Genomic DNA, 17,471 nt, shown 5'->3' on the forward strand with positions numbered 1-17,471 from the left:
TCAGGCCCCAATGTGGGTCAGTGACCTATGCCCGGGTGGGCTAATCCCCTTAAAAAACAAAGCCGCGGGAAATTAAGGTTTGTTTACATCCGGCAGTTCGGCTGCTCTCTCTCTCTCTCTGCTTGTCTATACAGAGTACAACATTTAACCCTTCAATATATATGAGCAGTAAATAAGTGTTGCTTTCATATTCTTATGTAGAGTAATGACGATATATTTTCACATGTGCGCACTTACATACGCGCAGTCTCACTTTTTTTTTACCATTAATGGTTAGCTACTTATATTGTTCCATTTATTAACATTAAATAACATTACAGGTACTTCAAGCAACCATATTCATTTTTTACATTAATTTTACTACAGCTAAACTCAGGGTCTTATTTTCTTCAGTTTTATATGTAGAACCAATCAGTCACTGGTTTCGTAAGCTTTAACATAAACAATGCCGGCAGCCGTCTCGTCTCCTCTAATATTCCACGTATTATTAATAAATTGTATTGTTAATTTTGCACACACGTACATTAATTCAATAAAAACAAATTCAGAAACATTAATTAAAATATATATGAACAGTAAATAAGTGTTGCTTTCATATTCTTATGTAAAGTAATGATGATATGTTTTCACGTGTGCGCATGCGCACTTACATATGCGATCTCTCTTTTTTCTTTACCATTATCGTTAGCTACTTCTATTGTTCCATTTATTAACATTAAATAACATTACTTAAAACAACCATATTAATTTTACTACAGCTACAACCAAGGTCTTATTTTCTTCAGTTTTATATGTAGAACCAGTCAGTCACTGGTTTTGTAATCAACGAATACAATGCTGTGTCATTTCCTCGTGTGTTTTAATATTCTACGTATTATTAATGAATTGTATTGCTCATTTTGCACACATAAACATTAATTCAATAAAAAAGACATTCAGTAATAAACAATAATGAATCTTTTGTACATAAGAGAAATGACGCTGTTTACACGATTATGCACGTCGTCTGCACGTTGGCGGGCCGTTCAAACCCGTCGAAATTCAAGTTTCCGCCGTCAAAATTTTTATTTATTTATTTTTTTGTGTGTTCCAATAAAATACGTTAAGAATTAAAAACTCGCGAAATTTGAGAAGCTACTATACGACATTTAACCCTTCAATGTGTCTTCAAAGAGACCATGATGCAGAGAAAGTGGTACTAGTGCTTCCAGGCATAAGCACAAGTCACTATCTATCCAGGAAAAGGGTGAATTTCCATGGTCCGGCACCGGTCAGGTCCCGAGGTTGCCGGACTAGAGAGGTACAACCTGTACTTAATGTCATATAGAAACAGTAATACAAACAACAATGAATGATTTAGATATTCCCAGGCCTTTCTTATAATACAGTACTATGTTGTATCTGACACTACTGTATTCTTTATTTTTGCACCAGTCTTTATTAACATGTTATGATATACAGTACAGTTAGGGAGAGAGAGTAAACACTAATCAGTTCACTACAATATATTTATAAAGAAAACATTGATTCAGCATGAAAAAATAAACTAAAATTTATACTTTCATAATACTGTACAGCTGGGTATATGATAATGTCAATATTTGGTTTACATGTATAGTAACCACAGTATCATTTGGTCTACATGTATAATAGCCACACTATCATTTGGTCTGCATGTATAATAGCCACACTCATTTGGTCTACATGTATAATAGCCACACTATCATTTGGTCTACATGTATAGTAACCACAGTATCATTTGGTCTACATGTATAATAGCCACACTATCATTTGGTTTACATGTATAATAGCCACACTATCATTTGGTCTACATGTATAATAGCCACACTATCATTTAGTCTACATGTATAATAGCCACAGTATCATTTGGCCTACATATGAGGCATCTCGCAGAGAAAGAGCGAGCACACCAAAGGCTAGTTTTGAGTAAATACCCCGGTAGCTCTTTAACATTCACTGAAGATGATGCAACAAGTGAGAACAGTAAACTTAGATTTGAGAATTATAAAGTGCACCTTTGAACACAAAGACAGGAAACTGTTCCTACAACTGTACAAAGCTCATGTACAGCCCAGTCAGGATTACTGTATACAGGCATGGAAACTCTACCTCCAGAAAGATCAAACATCCCTAGAAAAGGTGCAACACGCAGTGACTAAGATGATTCCAGAACTATGTCATCTAATTATCCAAGTAAACTGAGAGCCTTCAGACTAATAACCTTTCAGACAAGGCACAATGAGGCAGATCTGTTTCTTGTTAGCCACGGCTTTCTTTTCCACTTATCAGAGTGCTTCCCACACTTACAAGTGTGCACACCCTTCCCCTACTCTCACTGCTGCTAGAACTCATTAGGATGAGAGAAACTAGGCAAAAATAGCTAAGCACATCTGGCATGAGAGAGTTACATGGAAAAACTATAGCTACGTGTAGAGGTGCATTACTCATTGGCCCACAGCCACCCACTCATTGGATGTCACGCTCTCCCTCACAGTAAGCAAGAGTTAATTGTACCCAACACTCACGAAATGCAATGGAAAAATAAACCACAGTACACCCAGGAAGAAAGGTGCTTTTAATGTAGCACATTATACCACATGAAGGAGCACAAGTTTGCCCCATGATCCACAAGCTGCCTCTTATGTAATAACCACACTATCATTTACTCTACATATATACTGTAATAACCACACTACTATATTATTTGGTTTACATTTATAATAACCACAGTATTATTGACTCCAAATAAATCGTGTTTTGTCCTTATAAAGTACTGTAGTAACAAATATATCATCTCACTGGAGGAACCATGAGACACACATCAAGAGTCTTCATATCTATTAAAATATGGGGCAAAGTGATTACTGTACAGTGCTACTGTGTCATCAAAAAATTTGTATTTTGCTAAATTGAAGTTAGTCACTTATAAATACTTGAGTTTATTTAACCCTTAGGTCCCGGGTGACGTTCCAGAACGCGTGCCTATTCCCGCCACTGTTTAAATGCCTAGCGTGGGTTATCAGGTTCCAGTGTGACTATTTGCCTCTCACACCACACACTCGGTGACAGGGAAGCTTCCTGAACATAATTACCTACTTTTGTTTGTTTCATTTTCATTGTCGATTTCATCATGTTGTATCAAAGTAATATTGATAAAAGTTGTGTAGTTGTATTGTAGGGTAGTATTACTGTAAAACAATGCTATGATTATGGTATAAATGTTTTTATTTGTGGAATTATTATTATTTTATGCATTACTTGCTCTACTAAACACAAACACAGCCAGGCAGACTGGCAACCGACTGGTGATTGTTGCACTTTTTTATGAAAAATTATGCAAATAAAATATTCTAAATGAATTATTTATAGCAAATAATTATTAAGATCAGTAAATACCTACATTATTATTGGCCACTTCGGACACAACGGCGAGCTAAAAATAGCTGCTAAGTGCCGAGGGACCACGAGCATCAGCTGTCAAACCAACATTATCTCCTTATCTCTCCCCCTCCTACCTCCCTCTGCGCGGCCAGAGAAATTTCTCAAGGGTCAATATATAGTTTTTCTTACTTATTTTTTATTGTTCTATCATTTTAAAGGGTTAAAAATTATTTTTGGAAAATTTGATTTTTCTCGATTTAACCCCGGGTGGGGGTACTGCCACCAATACCCTAACCCAGGGCTTAAGGGTTAAAGGTTCAAGGGAAATAAATACTGTACAGGTATTGTACAGTTACAGTATGACTTCATCTCTTCAAATAAGCAACTAACTCCTCAGTCGTTTTTGTTATGGAGCCACACTGTACTTCAAACATCAACATTAAAATTTGTACATTAGGAGTATACCCTTTGCTATGAAGTATTCCAGTGCTCCCATATTAGTTCTGATTACTGAGAAGGTAAGACCAACATGCTAGTCATAGTTCACATGCCCAAGTCTAGATATTAATACTACATTTTGCATCAGAATAAATGCTGTGTGATCATGCAATGAGTCCAAGCTAAACCTATACAGTACACTGTATTAAGCCTAAAATTATAAAAAAATACTGCTATGAAATACTTAACAGCTGCAATAAGTTGCATTAGCTTAGATAAATGCAGGTTGAGTCTGTGGAGCAGCTAGTTGGGCCAGTTAGCTGACCTGGCTCTCATTGTCTCCACAAACTTCTGTGTTTACACTATTCACTGCTAAGTTTTTTGCAAGTTCTGTATTTGAGAAATGGGAAACCAGCACATGAGACTGATTATTATTAAATGGCGTTGTTTACACTACATTTACCAGTGGCATAAGCATTCACTTGTTTCTTATTTCCTTTACAGAGAACTAGCTCCTGCTTCCCAATCTGCAGTTACTGAGGCAAAAGAACAGCATAAGTGGGCTTTAACTTTTGTCAAAAACTATAGCAACAATATCAGCAAGTCTTCTATACATACTAGAGCAACATTTTCCTCTAATAATGGAGAGAAAGGTAAGCACCACTGTTACCAGTATAACAATTTCAGCAATGCATTTGGTTAGCTCATTGTGTGAAGGATAGTCACCATCTGATATGCAGGCTATTGTTCGACTTGAGTAGCTTTGAAATACTTATCTTTATTTCGAGAACCACAAGATAGCCATGGCCAAGGCTGCCGCAGTTCTGAAAAAGTGGGGGGGGATAACAGAAAATCGAACTTTGTAGAGGTAAGTGTTAGGCAGCTCAATTCTGTTTTAGAGCTATGTTTAATAGGCACCCAAACTCCCTCGATTGAGATCACTGATGGCTCAGCAAAGATACTAGCAGATCCCAGTTCCAATCTAAGGCGACTATTAGGCTACCGGTTCTGTACATTAAAACTCCAATACTGTACCTATCTAAGCAACATGAGTACCAGATAACAAAGGGGGCCAATCAAGACAGAATTACTGGTATATCACATGGCTTGGTGAATCACTTAAGCATCACTCACATGTTTTGATGCTGGTACACCCACCCTGCTGTTGTAGGTGTCTTGAGTCTTTTTTAGTGTTGTGGGTCTCCTTGATTATGAGATAATTCTAACTTCACTTAACCCCTTGTGTATGGGGTCCCTTCTGTGCTGAAGAAAATCATCTGGCTAAATAAAATACTAAAAGTGGCATCCCCATAGTGAAGGGCTCAATGTCTACAAACCTTTAATCTCTTTTAAATATTTAAATTGGTTCTTTTTCTCCTACCCTTTCTTCATACATGTACTCTTACTCATACTCTTTCTCTTACTCCTCCTTCTCTTTCTCCGTGCTCTTTACTATTCTTTTACTCTACAGGACGAGGTGTTGCCATTATCTTCACTTACTTTAGATATTTTTAGTCTTCCCAGGGTCTTGGGTTTTAGGACTTTTTACTGTACTGTATTTCATTCTGGAGTCATGTGGGAACCAGTGTGTCAAATGGGGGTGTCTTGGTTTTCGTCCAGTACAGGGTACTGTATTGGTGACTGCATCCCAAGAGGGTTAACCTTCGGCATATAAGATGTCAGGTGATATTTGGAGAACAATTTTGGGATAAAGAAGTGTCTTATATGGGGGAAATATGGTAAGTACTGTTTTGGGTTGAATAAATTTATTATGTTTTTTTTACATACGTTAATATACATAGCTACACTTGTACTGCATTTCGAGAGTCAAACTTTTGGTAAATCCGGACCCCCCTTTCCCCACATTGATTCAGATAACCCAGGGTTATATATGAGGCACTCTGCATCAGAAGGGGGTGAAGCGCCAAATTAAAAAAGCTGAGAAAAACACGTTTGAAATTTTTCGAAGTTTAAACAACCATAACTTTTTTTTTTAAGCTAGTGGGGTTTTTTTTTATCGTGCAGCTCAATCCCTCTCCTAGCAAACTGTGAGAACTGGAAGTTAGTACTGTGAATAGTTATTATTTTATTGCGAGATGAATGAGAATAACTACCCGCGATGTACAGCTGTTTGAGTTTCAAACCAACAATAATCGCATTTTTCTGCAAAATTTCTTATTATTGTGGGCTAATACTGTAAAACAAGTTAATGATCACAAAAAACAGCACTCGTCTTACCCCAAAAGATTCAATAATAATAAAAAACTCATTTGCCTATCAGTACAGTATTTATCTTTCCGTCCCTATTATTAGCCAAAGATTTATAAGTGTTTAATAATAAGGAAACACCACTACACTCATCCCCCCCCCCCTCCTGATTAACATATGAATACAAAGGCGGAGAAAGTTTGCACAATCTTTGGTAAAAACAGTAATATGACAATAGTATTACAATCTTACTTTGTTTAGTTCCTCGTTTTATTATCCCTGAAGATCGTAGCAACTTGAAGTTACGTAAATCCTGAGGAGTGAGTATAACTTTAATGGCCTCATCATAATCAATCACGTACAGTACTGATCAAAGTCTTCTCTGCCCTCTCTAAAAATCGCCACACAGATTCTTCAGCAACTAAATCATTGATTAATTATTGATGCCGGCAACAGTTCAGTTTCATTATAAGACTGAGGTATGAGCTCACTTTCCCTAGCATTCATTGGGTCAGGCTCACTTTCATCACTATCAAGGTCAATGCATGTCTCATCACTGTCCACTTCTACCTCCTCACAGTCTGTATGTTCTTGTTGTGATACATTAGTGTCAATACGTGCCAACACTAAAGAGGAGGCAGCATCTGGGCACGTGGATTGGCCAAGGAGCTGTGACATCACAGCTCCTCGGGGGGTGTGGTCCAAGGGAGGCGCGCTGTTATTGGCTCGCGCTCCTCTCGCTCTGAACGGGATATTGCTACTTTCTTGCACTGAGCGCACAGCCAGATACGTAGCTCCAGGCCTGAGGCGAAGTCACACCTTATTTTTTAAGGACTTTCTACCATATTTCTATTCTAACTAGAGGGTTACATCTAACGCCAACATGTAGAGGAAGGGTGAAAATAGTGATATCCATAAAAAAATGCATTTTGGCCGGGGTGTTGCTTCACCCCCTTTTGACGCGGAGCGCCTCATATGTACTGTGTATTTAATCAATTTATATTTGGAAAGAACATTGGAGAAAGGCGCGTTAATGTCGTGTGACCAAGTGAGCATGAGAGATAACTCTTCATCTCGAAGCAGATCACATTTGTGACACAACCACCATCATTTTGCTTTCAAACAGCCTCCAACAAACATGTTGCACAAAATATTGCAACACCCAACATTTCTGAGAGTAATAAGTGTAAGACATCATTAAGTTTTGTCACTAGGATACCTTATTTGCCAGTCACAGCCCCAAAAGCTACTTTTATAAACAATACTGCACATGTGTCATGATTTCATTTGCACAATTAATATAGTCCTTACTTAGATCAAATCATTCATTCGTATAAATAATTTGCCAGAAAAGGTGTATTTAATCTCAAACTAAAACTACTAAAGATACCAAGAAATGTTCACTAGAATGCTGTACTGTACTGGATTAATAAGGAGCTCTTTTTTTTTAAATACAAAAAATTTATGAATAGCACATTGTGCTTGGTTAACCCTTTAACTCTAGGGGGTGTATCACATTTGTCTCAACATATAGCTGGAGTGACACATCAAATACATCTCTTTGTGTTTACTACTTTTTCTCTTGGCCTGGGGAGAGGGCTGAAGTTCAGTGCCGTCTTACAACATCACTTAACTGAGAATTTTCATCATACTGTAGCAACCTTTATTAACCCATGAAGTGCAGTGGGTTCGCTGCCTTTTGTAACAGCAACAACATGCAGCTTATTCCTGACTTATTATCCAGGTAATTGGTACCAATGGAATCCTTGATGAACTGTATATTAATAATACAGTATATGGATATTGTATATTAATAATATATGGATATTGTATATTAATAATATATGGATGTTGTATATTAATAATACAGTACGTATATTACTGATTTTTTAATAGCTATAGAATGACAAAAAAAAGGGGGTAAGGAATCAGCGTAAAGTTTTTGTACATGTCACTTTTTACTTATGAGCTGCTCAGTTCTTTAAACTTACGTATTGTTCCCAATGCCTTTATGCTAATTAGTAGCATAACTTATTTGAGAAAGCCCTAAAAAAAATTCAGAAAATTTTGATAATTAGTTTTATGTGACAGTGACATGGTGAATGAGAGCACATCAGACTACTTACAAGCATTATACACACACTGTTCACTGTACCAGCCATATGTTATATATTAGATGTAAAGAAGTAGGTAGTAGGCAGCCTGGGAAGATATTGGAAGCATAATGTGTTGTCTAATGGTAGACCCTGCTGCCATATGGCATCATGAAAATTGTGACCAAGTCCCTGGTTGCTGATCTGACTTTCTACCCCATTTACACACAATTGCAGCGTCTCAATTGTTTTTCTTACTTTTGACAACACAACATACATACTGTACGTATATTGTTTCTCACTTTTGATCTTTTTTTCATTTTTGTATTTATGGTTCTTTATTATTAGTAGTAGTATTACTACTACTACTACTACTACAGTTATTATTATTATTATTTTATTATTTTATTTTTTATATAAATTTTATTTACTATGAATTATTATTATTATTATTTATTAATATTAATAGTACAGGTATTACATATTCGCTCCCCAGGCCCCAATGTGGGTCAGTGACCTGTGCCCGAGTGGGCTAATCCCCGTACAAAAAAAAAAGAAAAAAGTACAGTGCTCATCCATTACATTATGTGCAAGAAGTAGAAGACTGACCCTCAGCTAATGTCTTCCTGGACATATAGTTGTGCCCAGAGGGTCTCTGGACCAACCTCAGTATCTTCACTCTCACTTTGTTTCATTTCCCCCAACCCATCCATCACTTCCTTCATCATTCGATATTTTAAAGTCACCTTCACTTATATCTGAACACAGTTGTCATCACTCGTCATATTTCAGTGGATATCAATGGCCCTCACTGTTAAAAAAGTTCACGACTCAATTCAGTTCACACAATGACTGCAATAGACACGACCTCTCACTTCCACACACGTACAGTATGTGATTTGAATTAGACACCTAAAAATGTAGGAAAATATGACATCTTTTGCCGTGTCATCTCGTTTATTGGTTGCTTTATGCTATGATGTAATAAAAATAATGCAGGCAGGTCATTTGAAAATAAAGAGTGACAATATCGACGCTTGCCCTTTAGTAGCATTGGTTAAGTATAGGATTGGCATATCTGAACATTCAAAAAAGAGGACGTTCCCGAAGACATCATGCCCCCCCCCCCATACCCCCGCCTGGCACACACTTTGGCGCTATGTAACCTTGATGCAGCCATGACCGTTTTATGCTCTGGAAAAGTACAACAAATCGTAAGCACTAGCTCTGGCACCAAGCGACATACTCACAACAAAGACTAAGATCAAACACTGTCACTGCAGGTTAAAGACTGACCAACCACCGGTCACCGTCATAGTTGTCGACACACCTAAATAATATAGTGAAAGTGGCTTGATTATGGTTGAAAATCGCTAAAATGCCTTAAATGCAGGACGAGAAAAACAAATGCTACAGTGTAAAAAAAGCCATAATGAAAAATGGTATACTGTACTTTCATCATTTCGTTTATGGCTGTGATAGCACTAAATACAAAGAACTAAATTATAATAATGCGCATGGCTGAAGAACAAGGAAAAGCAGTACATGGCACTCCAGTTTACCCCAAAAACTGCTAGCAGCTAAGTTGACAACACCGTACAGGCGTACACGTGACTTATCAGCTGACGAAAACTGAACAAGATCGCTACTGTTTCCACCTCCACTCTCTCACAGTCTCTCTCTCTCGTCATTACAATTTCATGTTTCTTTCCGTGGAGAAAATGGTGGAAGCTGAAATTCCGGACTTTTGAAGAATTTAAAAAATTACTTCCGGATGAAGATTTCGAGACCTAAATGGAGGACATGTCCGGGAAAATACGGACGTATGGCAACCCTAGTTAAGTAGTCTTCCTCTAGTGTATTCTCATTTAGCAGATCTTTTTGCTCTTAACAGAATTTGGTAAATTTTTTCAAGTGAAGTAAATTGTATTATGTAACAGGTTTCAGAAGATTAGTGGAGCAGTATGATACATTATTGCAATAAAATACTTTTACTGAAAATAATTGCCCATGCTGAACTATGCAATATGAGGGGGAGGGGGTGTAGATACAGTAGTTCAAAAATACAGTGACTTCTCCATAATTGGGGCTCTACCCTTGCCAAAATAAGGCAGATTACAAATTATGATGAACTGTGTACAAGTCCGCTGATAAAGTCAACACACTATTTACTATACAGTGTTGTATTTTTATCATTTTTTTTTCATTTTCATCAATAGTACTGTGCAGTATTTAGTATTTTAACAACAAAGATGTAGTTGAGCCAGTAAGCTATGTACGTTAGATGAGGTAAAAGTTTACCCTCCTTACACACCTTAACCCTTTTGCACTATCGACAGTTGGATAAATCTCGTCTTCTCTCTAGTCAGTGACACCAACTGCATTATAAAAAATTGGGTCTGTACATTTTGGTTTAACCCCCTTGTGTATGGGGGTCCCCTCTGAGCTGAGGAAAATAATCTAACATTAGCCAAATAAAATATTAAAAGTGGTGCCACCGCAGTGAAGGGGTTAATAAAGCTGCAGGGTTAGCAAGTTCTCTATGAACATAAGTTAGCTGTGCCTGGTACAAGCCAATGGGAGGGGATCTGGGACTTCTCAGGCTTAAAGTGATGCAACCTGCTAATGAGAGGTTAATCACATCATTTAGAGCTTTTGGTAAGTAGTTCGTTACCTTCTCAGTACAGTACACATATGCAAATTTGGCTATATGAAAGAACCTTTTTTTTCCCACCAGAAACTCATTGTGTGAAAAATAAACTTGGTCTCACTCGGGTGAAAGTGTTAATTCATGTTGTGCACCACTTCCCGTCTCTCAGTGCAGTTGTTCCTTGTCTTATGCAAATCTAAGCAAAAGCAACATCAAGCTTGCCTACATAAGTTGCCATATAGCTACTGTTTTATATTTAGTGCTCAATAAGCTCCACATGACTTGGCCTTCACATATCCACCCACCTCCCCTTTAAAGCAATAAGCTGGCTAAAGGTGCTCCTCTACTTACAAACTTTCAGCAATACAAACAAACCTGTACAGTACTCCATTGCCTACATTAATACTGTATAAGCTATTTACATGTATATTAAATGCCAGGTAGCGACGTGTTCTAATATTTCTTATTAAGTAATTATTAGATGTTTTAATTGCCTGTATGTTGACCTGGCAAATTATTGCTAGGCATTAACATACCTAGGTATAAGCTAGGCGTCGCATTCTGGATTGAACAAAAATAAAGTAATTTATACAATATTGATATTAGTTAATAAAATGTGCAGGAGAGGATAAACTGTACCATAAATTTAGATATACAGTACACACACACTGAGAAAAACTGATATTTGTCTCAATATTAGTGAAATGCTTCTGAATATGTAAGTGCATTCCCATGTAAACAGTATGTATATATGGAAAATAATTAAAAAAAATTGTATGGTAGCATCACTGAAACTCCTTGAAACTGGATTTTGCCCCAAACCAGACCACCTGGAGCAGTCTGGACAACCACATAGCGTGTAAGAAAAGTCAGGAACACACGTAGGTAGATAGGCAGCTACCAAACAGGGAGGTACTACCGCCTGGGAAAATATTGGAATCATAATGTGTTGTCTAATGGTAGACCCTGCTGCCATATGGCATCACGAAAATTGTGACTAAGTCCCAGGTTGCTGATCTGACTTTCTGCCTCATTTACACACAATTGCAGGGTCTCAATTGTTTCTCTTACTTGGACAACACAACATATATAATGTACATAATTTCTCACTCTTGATTTATTTTTTTAAATTTTGTATTTATTTATGGTTATTGTTTTTATTATTTTAGTTGTATCAATTTGCTATTACAGTACTGTAATTTTATTAATTGTTGTAATAATAATAATAATAGATATTATTATTATTATTATTATAATTATTATTTATTATTAAATTTTTGCCCCCAGGTCCTGACGTGGGTCATTTACCTGTGCCCGGGTGGGCTAATGCCCATTAAAAAAAAATAAAAATAAAATAAAAATATAATTCACGCGGTTGGACACGAGTGAGACTGCAGAATACTGGTACCGTAGTACTAGATACAGTAAACTGTCAAATTTCTCTGCTTTATGATTTAATGGTCACTCTGTGTTGACAAGCACTTGACTTGATGTTCACTCATTGTGGCATATACAATACTGTACAATGATTTAGTTTCTTTCGGGGGGGGGGGGAGGGGAGGGAAAGTGGCAGCAATAATAGACTGCTTCAAAGGAATATCATTTCAATCCCAACTTCTCTTCATCTGGGCTACCTTGGGCTGAATTAGCCTAGATTTGAGAAGTTGATTAGTGTATTGGAAAAGTAATGAATGTAAAAATTTTTTGATTTTTTTAAAGATATGCACCACAGTGTTTGGAATCAGCCATCCCTAATAAAGTAAAGAATGTATGGTACATCTAGTTTCGTCTGTGTGTAATGTCAGTCAAAGAATTATTCCCAGTAATAATTATTTTTACATTATAAAAGAACTTAATTTTTGTGTTACAAAATATTATCATAGCCTAATTTGTGAAGTTTATTATGCTGGATGTCATGAACTTCCTCAATAGTGAATGGATTAATGGAGAAGAACGTATAAAACACTAGAGCGATAATAATGATGACAACCAGCAGAGCATTCAGTAAATTATTTTCCCATGGTTCTTGGTGCAGGATGGTCAAGTGGGCAATGTGCTCGTTCATTGCTAGTGCTTGTTGCTGTGTGTGGAAATGAGAGAGATAAGTTACTGTTTGAGATCACTGTTAGTTAGTTTTCCTTGTACTCTACAATATACCATTATAAAACAAGTGCTAACTAACAATCTCATTCGTATATGCATTAAGGCTATCATACTTTACATACTATAACTGCACACATTTATTACCTGTGCTTTTTCTGAGTCATCAAACCCCAGGAGCCAATTATAAGCTCGTACATACCACGACAGCTTACACTGAACTTCTTCATGGTTATCTGAGGGTAATAATAATAATGGATTACTTTCGTACTGACTTACATAATTGTGATGCTAGACAATTACCGGTATATAATAGGGTAAACAATATTACCCTCATTGCTCAATGTTAATACCCAGTACTGTAATATAATTTTAGCCCGTATAATCAGGTGCAGTAATGGCATTATCTATACAGTGGTCCCTTGGTTAACGAGCACAATCCGTTCCAGCAGGTTGCTCGTTAACCGAAACCATTGTTTCAATGGGTTTTTGGGTAATTGGTTCCAGCTCACCGAAAATTGCCTAAATTCAACAAAAAAGGTAGAAAAGTACACTTACTTTGAGGTGTGTATGTAGAAGGCTCCTGGATGATGATGATGATGATGATGGGAATTAGAATGGGGGTGGAGGAGAAGGAAGAAGAGAAGGCATTAGGGTGGAAGAGAAGTCACCCCATGGCACCATTTCACCCATAAAATTTTAGTTCTCTTGGTGTAATTCAAGATTATTTTCTTTAAATCAACACTGCACTGCATTATATATTGTCAATATGTAAAATATATTTCAAAACGACCAATAATTTGCTTGGAAACACAGAAAAAAAGCGTTTAGTTGAAGAGAGTCTCAAGCAAGATGTTACCTCCACTGAAAACAGAGAGAGAGACTAACGCCTGTCTGGTGTGTTAACAGGCTGGATGGCACGCCAGAAACTAGTTTCTTTACCTTCAATTATGTTCAATAATTGTTAAAATGACTAAAAAAAATTAATATTAAACTTTTAAAATTATTGAATAGTATAAACTTCTTGATATTTACTAAAATAGTAAGGAATTTAAGCCCTAAAACTGATTACTGTATTGGCGGACTAATACTACAGCTGGTGGACCGCCAAATGCAAGCGAAAACATGTTGAAGTCGGCTCGTAAAAAACTCGTTAATCGAGGGATTGCTCGTTAACCGAAGTTAAGAATCTTATGGAAGGTAAATCGTTAACCGAAATCTCGTTAACCGAGGCGCTCGTTAACCGAGGGACCACTGTACATTACAGTCTCTCCTCGATTACAACGGGTTCCTTCCCGACGACCAGGTAGTAAGTCGAAAAGGCGAAAATAATACATAGAAATTCTAAAATGGGTGTCTCTTTTTCTGCTCAGTACCACGAGAACTCTCACTTTTATGCTTGCCAGCCATTTCAAAGGGAATTACAAACGAAAATTTTGTCAGTACACAGCGCGATCACTAACGCCAGGACTCGAAAATACGTAATTTGAAAAATATTTTATACGACCATGGCCGTCGTATGTCCGGGTTGTCGTAGGTCAAGGAGAGACTGTAAATATTTTGAACTTTCTACAGTACATATTTTACCCAATACAGTACAGTATGTGGAACATGTTAAGCTGTTGATTACTGTATTTGATGACATTTAGTTTACTAAAAATGGTAATCATCCGTAACCTCTTGCAGAACACCTTAGTGGGAAATATTTATAAACCCAACTGCATTCAGCAGACACAGGAACTAAGTGAGTGTGTTATGGGTGTCTGTTATGGATGGCAGGTATCTTAAGTTCATCCTGCAGATAATGGTATAGGTGCAGTACTGTATAGACAAATTTTGCTGTTATCAGCCAAGCACCCCAGGACTGTGTAACCATATGGAGCTTATGGTTAGTTCCTTTTGGGATTATGAAACACTTGGGAGTTTGAGGTGCTTCCTGTTACCCTTTTCTTGCCAGTTTTATTATGTTATACACATATTTATACTGTACAGTATACTATTTCAACTGTAGTTATAACTAAAAACACTGACTATTAATAAGGTGTGAACAGTAAAAAAGCAAAACACTTGTTTACCTGGATCTTGTGATCTGTCTTGCAGAAGTTCATTCTGAGCCTTCTCCCTCAGCTCAATATCATCTTCACGGTCAGTTTGGTCATAGCGAGTGAAGAATGTTGTTCGAATTAGCTGTCATAAGAAATAAAATCATTATCAGTACAGTATTTATTAAAGCATTCAACTTATGAACTTTCAGAGATATGAACAAAACCCATTCATAATTGCTGTACTTTTCTGTATTGCCTACAAAATTAATTTGAGCTATTTATGCAGTATGTTAAAGGCTCGTAAGAAATATCGTAGAGTAATGTGCTGTGTTTATCATTGGGGTTTGTTTACTGTTTAACATTTTGTGAATATGTAAACAACTAATATGACTGTGGTGTAAAGAGAAAACCAGTGCATGATAGCAAAAGTACTTACCATCCAGCTTGGAGGGGGCTTGGTGATCATGCTAACAATGAAGGCTATCAGAACAGTCAACCAGAACAAGAATGTTGCAAAGTACATGAAGTGGAACTGCAAAAGAGTCAAAGTTGCATTGATCAGCACAGTATAGCTTTCTACCGAATAAATTATTTTGTGACTGGCTTGTCCAGTCCTTCAATAGCATTCAGTAAGTGGAAGTTTATTCCATATAGTACAGTTCATAAACTTTACTATGATACCCTGAACCATTGGCTGGATTAAATAGATGGTGTTGTGTAACAGAAACAATCTACCATAAGGGTGCAGATGATTCAGGGTGTCAAGTGCTAAACGACATGAGTGTTGAAAATGGCTGTAAAACAGTAATGATGATGAGAAAAATTCAGAGTGATGTTAAACCCAGGACAGTACAGTATTGCTGTACCTTGACACAGACACAGCTCATACACTAATTTTCTTCCTTTTTCCCTAGTAAACTGGCAAGACACACTGACCAAGACCTTTTAATCCCTTGTGTATGGGATTTTCTCTTGAGTTGAATAAAATCATCTGGCATTAGACAAATACAATATTAAAAATAGTGTCCCTATAGTCAAGGGGTTAAGGATTCTGGGAGTGGCACATTAGTAATAGTCTTACACTTAAATAAATCACCTTTAGAGTAGCCACATAGCTAGTGTTAGCCTATCTTTTGCTGCCTGAAAGCCTAAAACAGTCTCTTCTTTTGAAATAAATCATTTTCATCTGCATTAAATATCTGCTGTGACACGTATCTATGAGATGCCACCATAGCCTTAAACTTGACTAGGAACTTAGAAAGGGTAAAATGACTCTCCTGACAGCTCACTCAATGTAAACAACACCTGTAATACATTGAGTTTTTGGTTTTAAGAAGTACAGTAATTTGTTCACCTGCAAAAATAATTATACCAAAAACGTTTAGACCAAGTGAGGAATGTATATACATATAACAAGTCAAAACTCGTTAAGAAGATATAAGTAGAATATTTATATTTGTAGGAATATAAAGTGAGGGAGTTTGGTAGCTTGGCCGGTTAGTTATTTAACTGTATATTATATTCGTAGGGGGAATCTTTCTAAACACCACTTTCAATACTGTACAACTATTTATTAATTAACTGAATGGCATGGACACATTAATAGATCAATACAGATATCGAAGTTACTAGACACTGACTCTAGGACACAAACATGAAATAGATACACTTCCCACCGTAAGTAACTCACCCCTGGATCGCTCTGACAAAGACTCACATGTGACCTGAGGGAGGCCCAGCAGGTGCTGTTGAAGGGAGTGCTGAACTATGTCTCCTGTGGGAGACTGCTTAGCTGGAGAGGCGGTGCTGGGGAGGGAAGTCTCCCTTTGGGGAGCTGTCGGCTCCCTCTCTATTACAATAATAACCCGAATGCGACTGTCCTGAGAGGGAGCTGCAGGGCCTATATATTGACTATCTCCAGCCGGAAGGTGTCGTCACAATCTGGGTGCGTCTTGTCAGGTGACAGGTGTACTCGCTGGAGGGTAGCTTCTTGAGTAACACGGTCATGTCGCCCGGTTAAGCTAATCGCGTGGTGGTGAGAACTCTGGGTCAATGAGACTAACCTCTCTTGGGTCAGGTCTGGACAGCTTGTCCAGGTGTAGTTTCTTGAGTAACATGGTCATAACGCCGGGTTAAATTAGGTACCTTGTTCGTGACCTCTCCTGGGTCAGGTCTTACGGTCACTGTAGGGTGTATCAACCTACAGTACGTATGTGGGTTACCACGTGGGCATCTACGTACTGTATTGTATTGTATTTCTTTGGGCTGTAAGCTGTGGTCTGATAAACAATCATTACATACAGCACTGTACTGTACAGGGTAATTTATTAGAGAATCCTAAATGATTACTATATTTCAGGACATGTAGCAAACAGGAACCTAAAAATCAGTAGGAATAAAGTTTGATCATAGGTGTTTTTCATAATTATCAGACTGTATTCCTACCGATTTTTACATTCCTGTTTATTGTGCATCCTAAAATATAGTAATCATTTGGGGTTCTTGAATAAAAAAATGACCCCGTATTATGTTGTA

At 37.2% G+C, this 17,471-nt stretch overlaps 1 protein-coding gene across 4 annotated transcripts in view; it reads right to left on the reverse strand.

The window, feature by feature from the left end:
- Positions 1 to 17,471, reverse strand: part of LOC121866158 (sodium/glucose cotransporter 5-like) — a 98,355-nt gene that overhangs the window by 19,713 nt on the left and 61,171 nt on the right. For 2 of the 4 annotated variants that reach the window (XM_042365762.1, XM_042365760.1), the window contains 4 exons: positions 15,373 to 15,468; positions 14,967 to 15,078; positions 13,039 to 13,127; positions 12,334 to 12,871 (listed from right to left, as the gene is read on the reverse strand). The exons of 1 other annotated variant lie outside the window; for it this stretch is intronic. In XM_042365762.1, coding sequence (XP_042221696.1) covers positions 12,656 to 12,871; positions 13,039 to 13,127; positions 14,967 to 15,078; positions 15,373 to 15,468 — 513 coding nt within the window. In that variant the 3' untranslated portion in view covers positions 12,334 to 12,655. Of the gene's footprint in view, positions 1 to 3,184; positions 4,665 to 12,333; positions 12,872 to 13,038; positions 13,128 to 14,966; positions 15,079 to 15,372; positions 15,469 to 17,471 lie in introns of those variants that run through there. One more of the 4 variants, XM_042365763.1, reaches the window with a different exon arrangement.

Source organism: Homarus americanus, unplaced genomic scaffold (genome assembly GCF_018991925.1).
Source record: "Homarus americanus isolate GMGI-L3 unplaced genomic scaffold, GMGI_Hamer_2.0 scaffold29188, whole genome shotgun sequence".
In the NCBI taxonomy this organism is placed as follows: Eukaryota; Metazoa; Arthropoda; class Malacostraca; order Decapoda; family Nephropidae; genus Homarus; species Homarus americanus.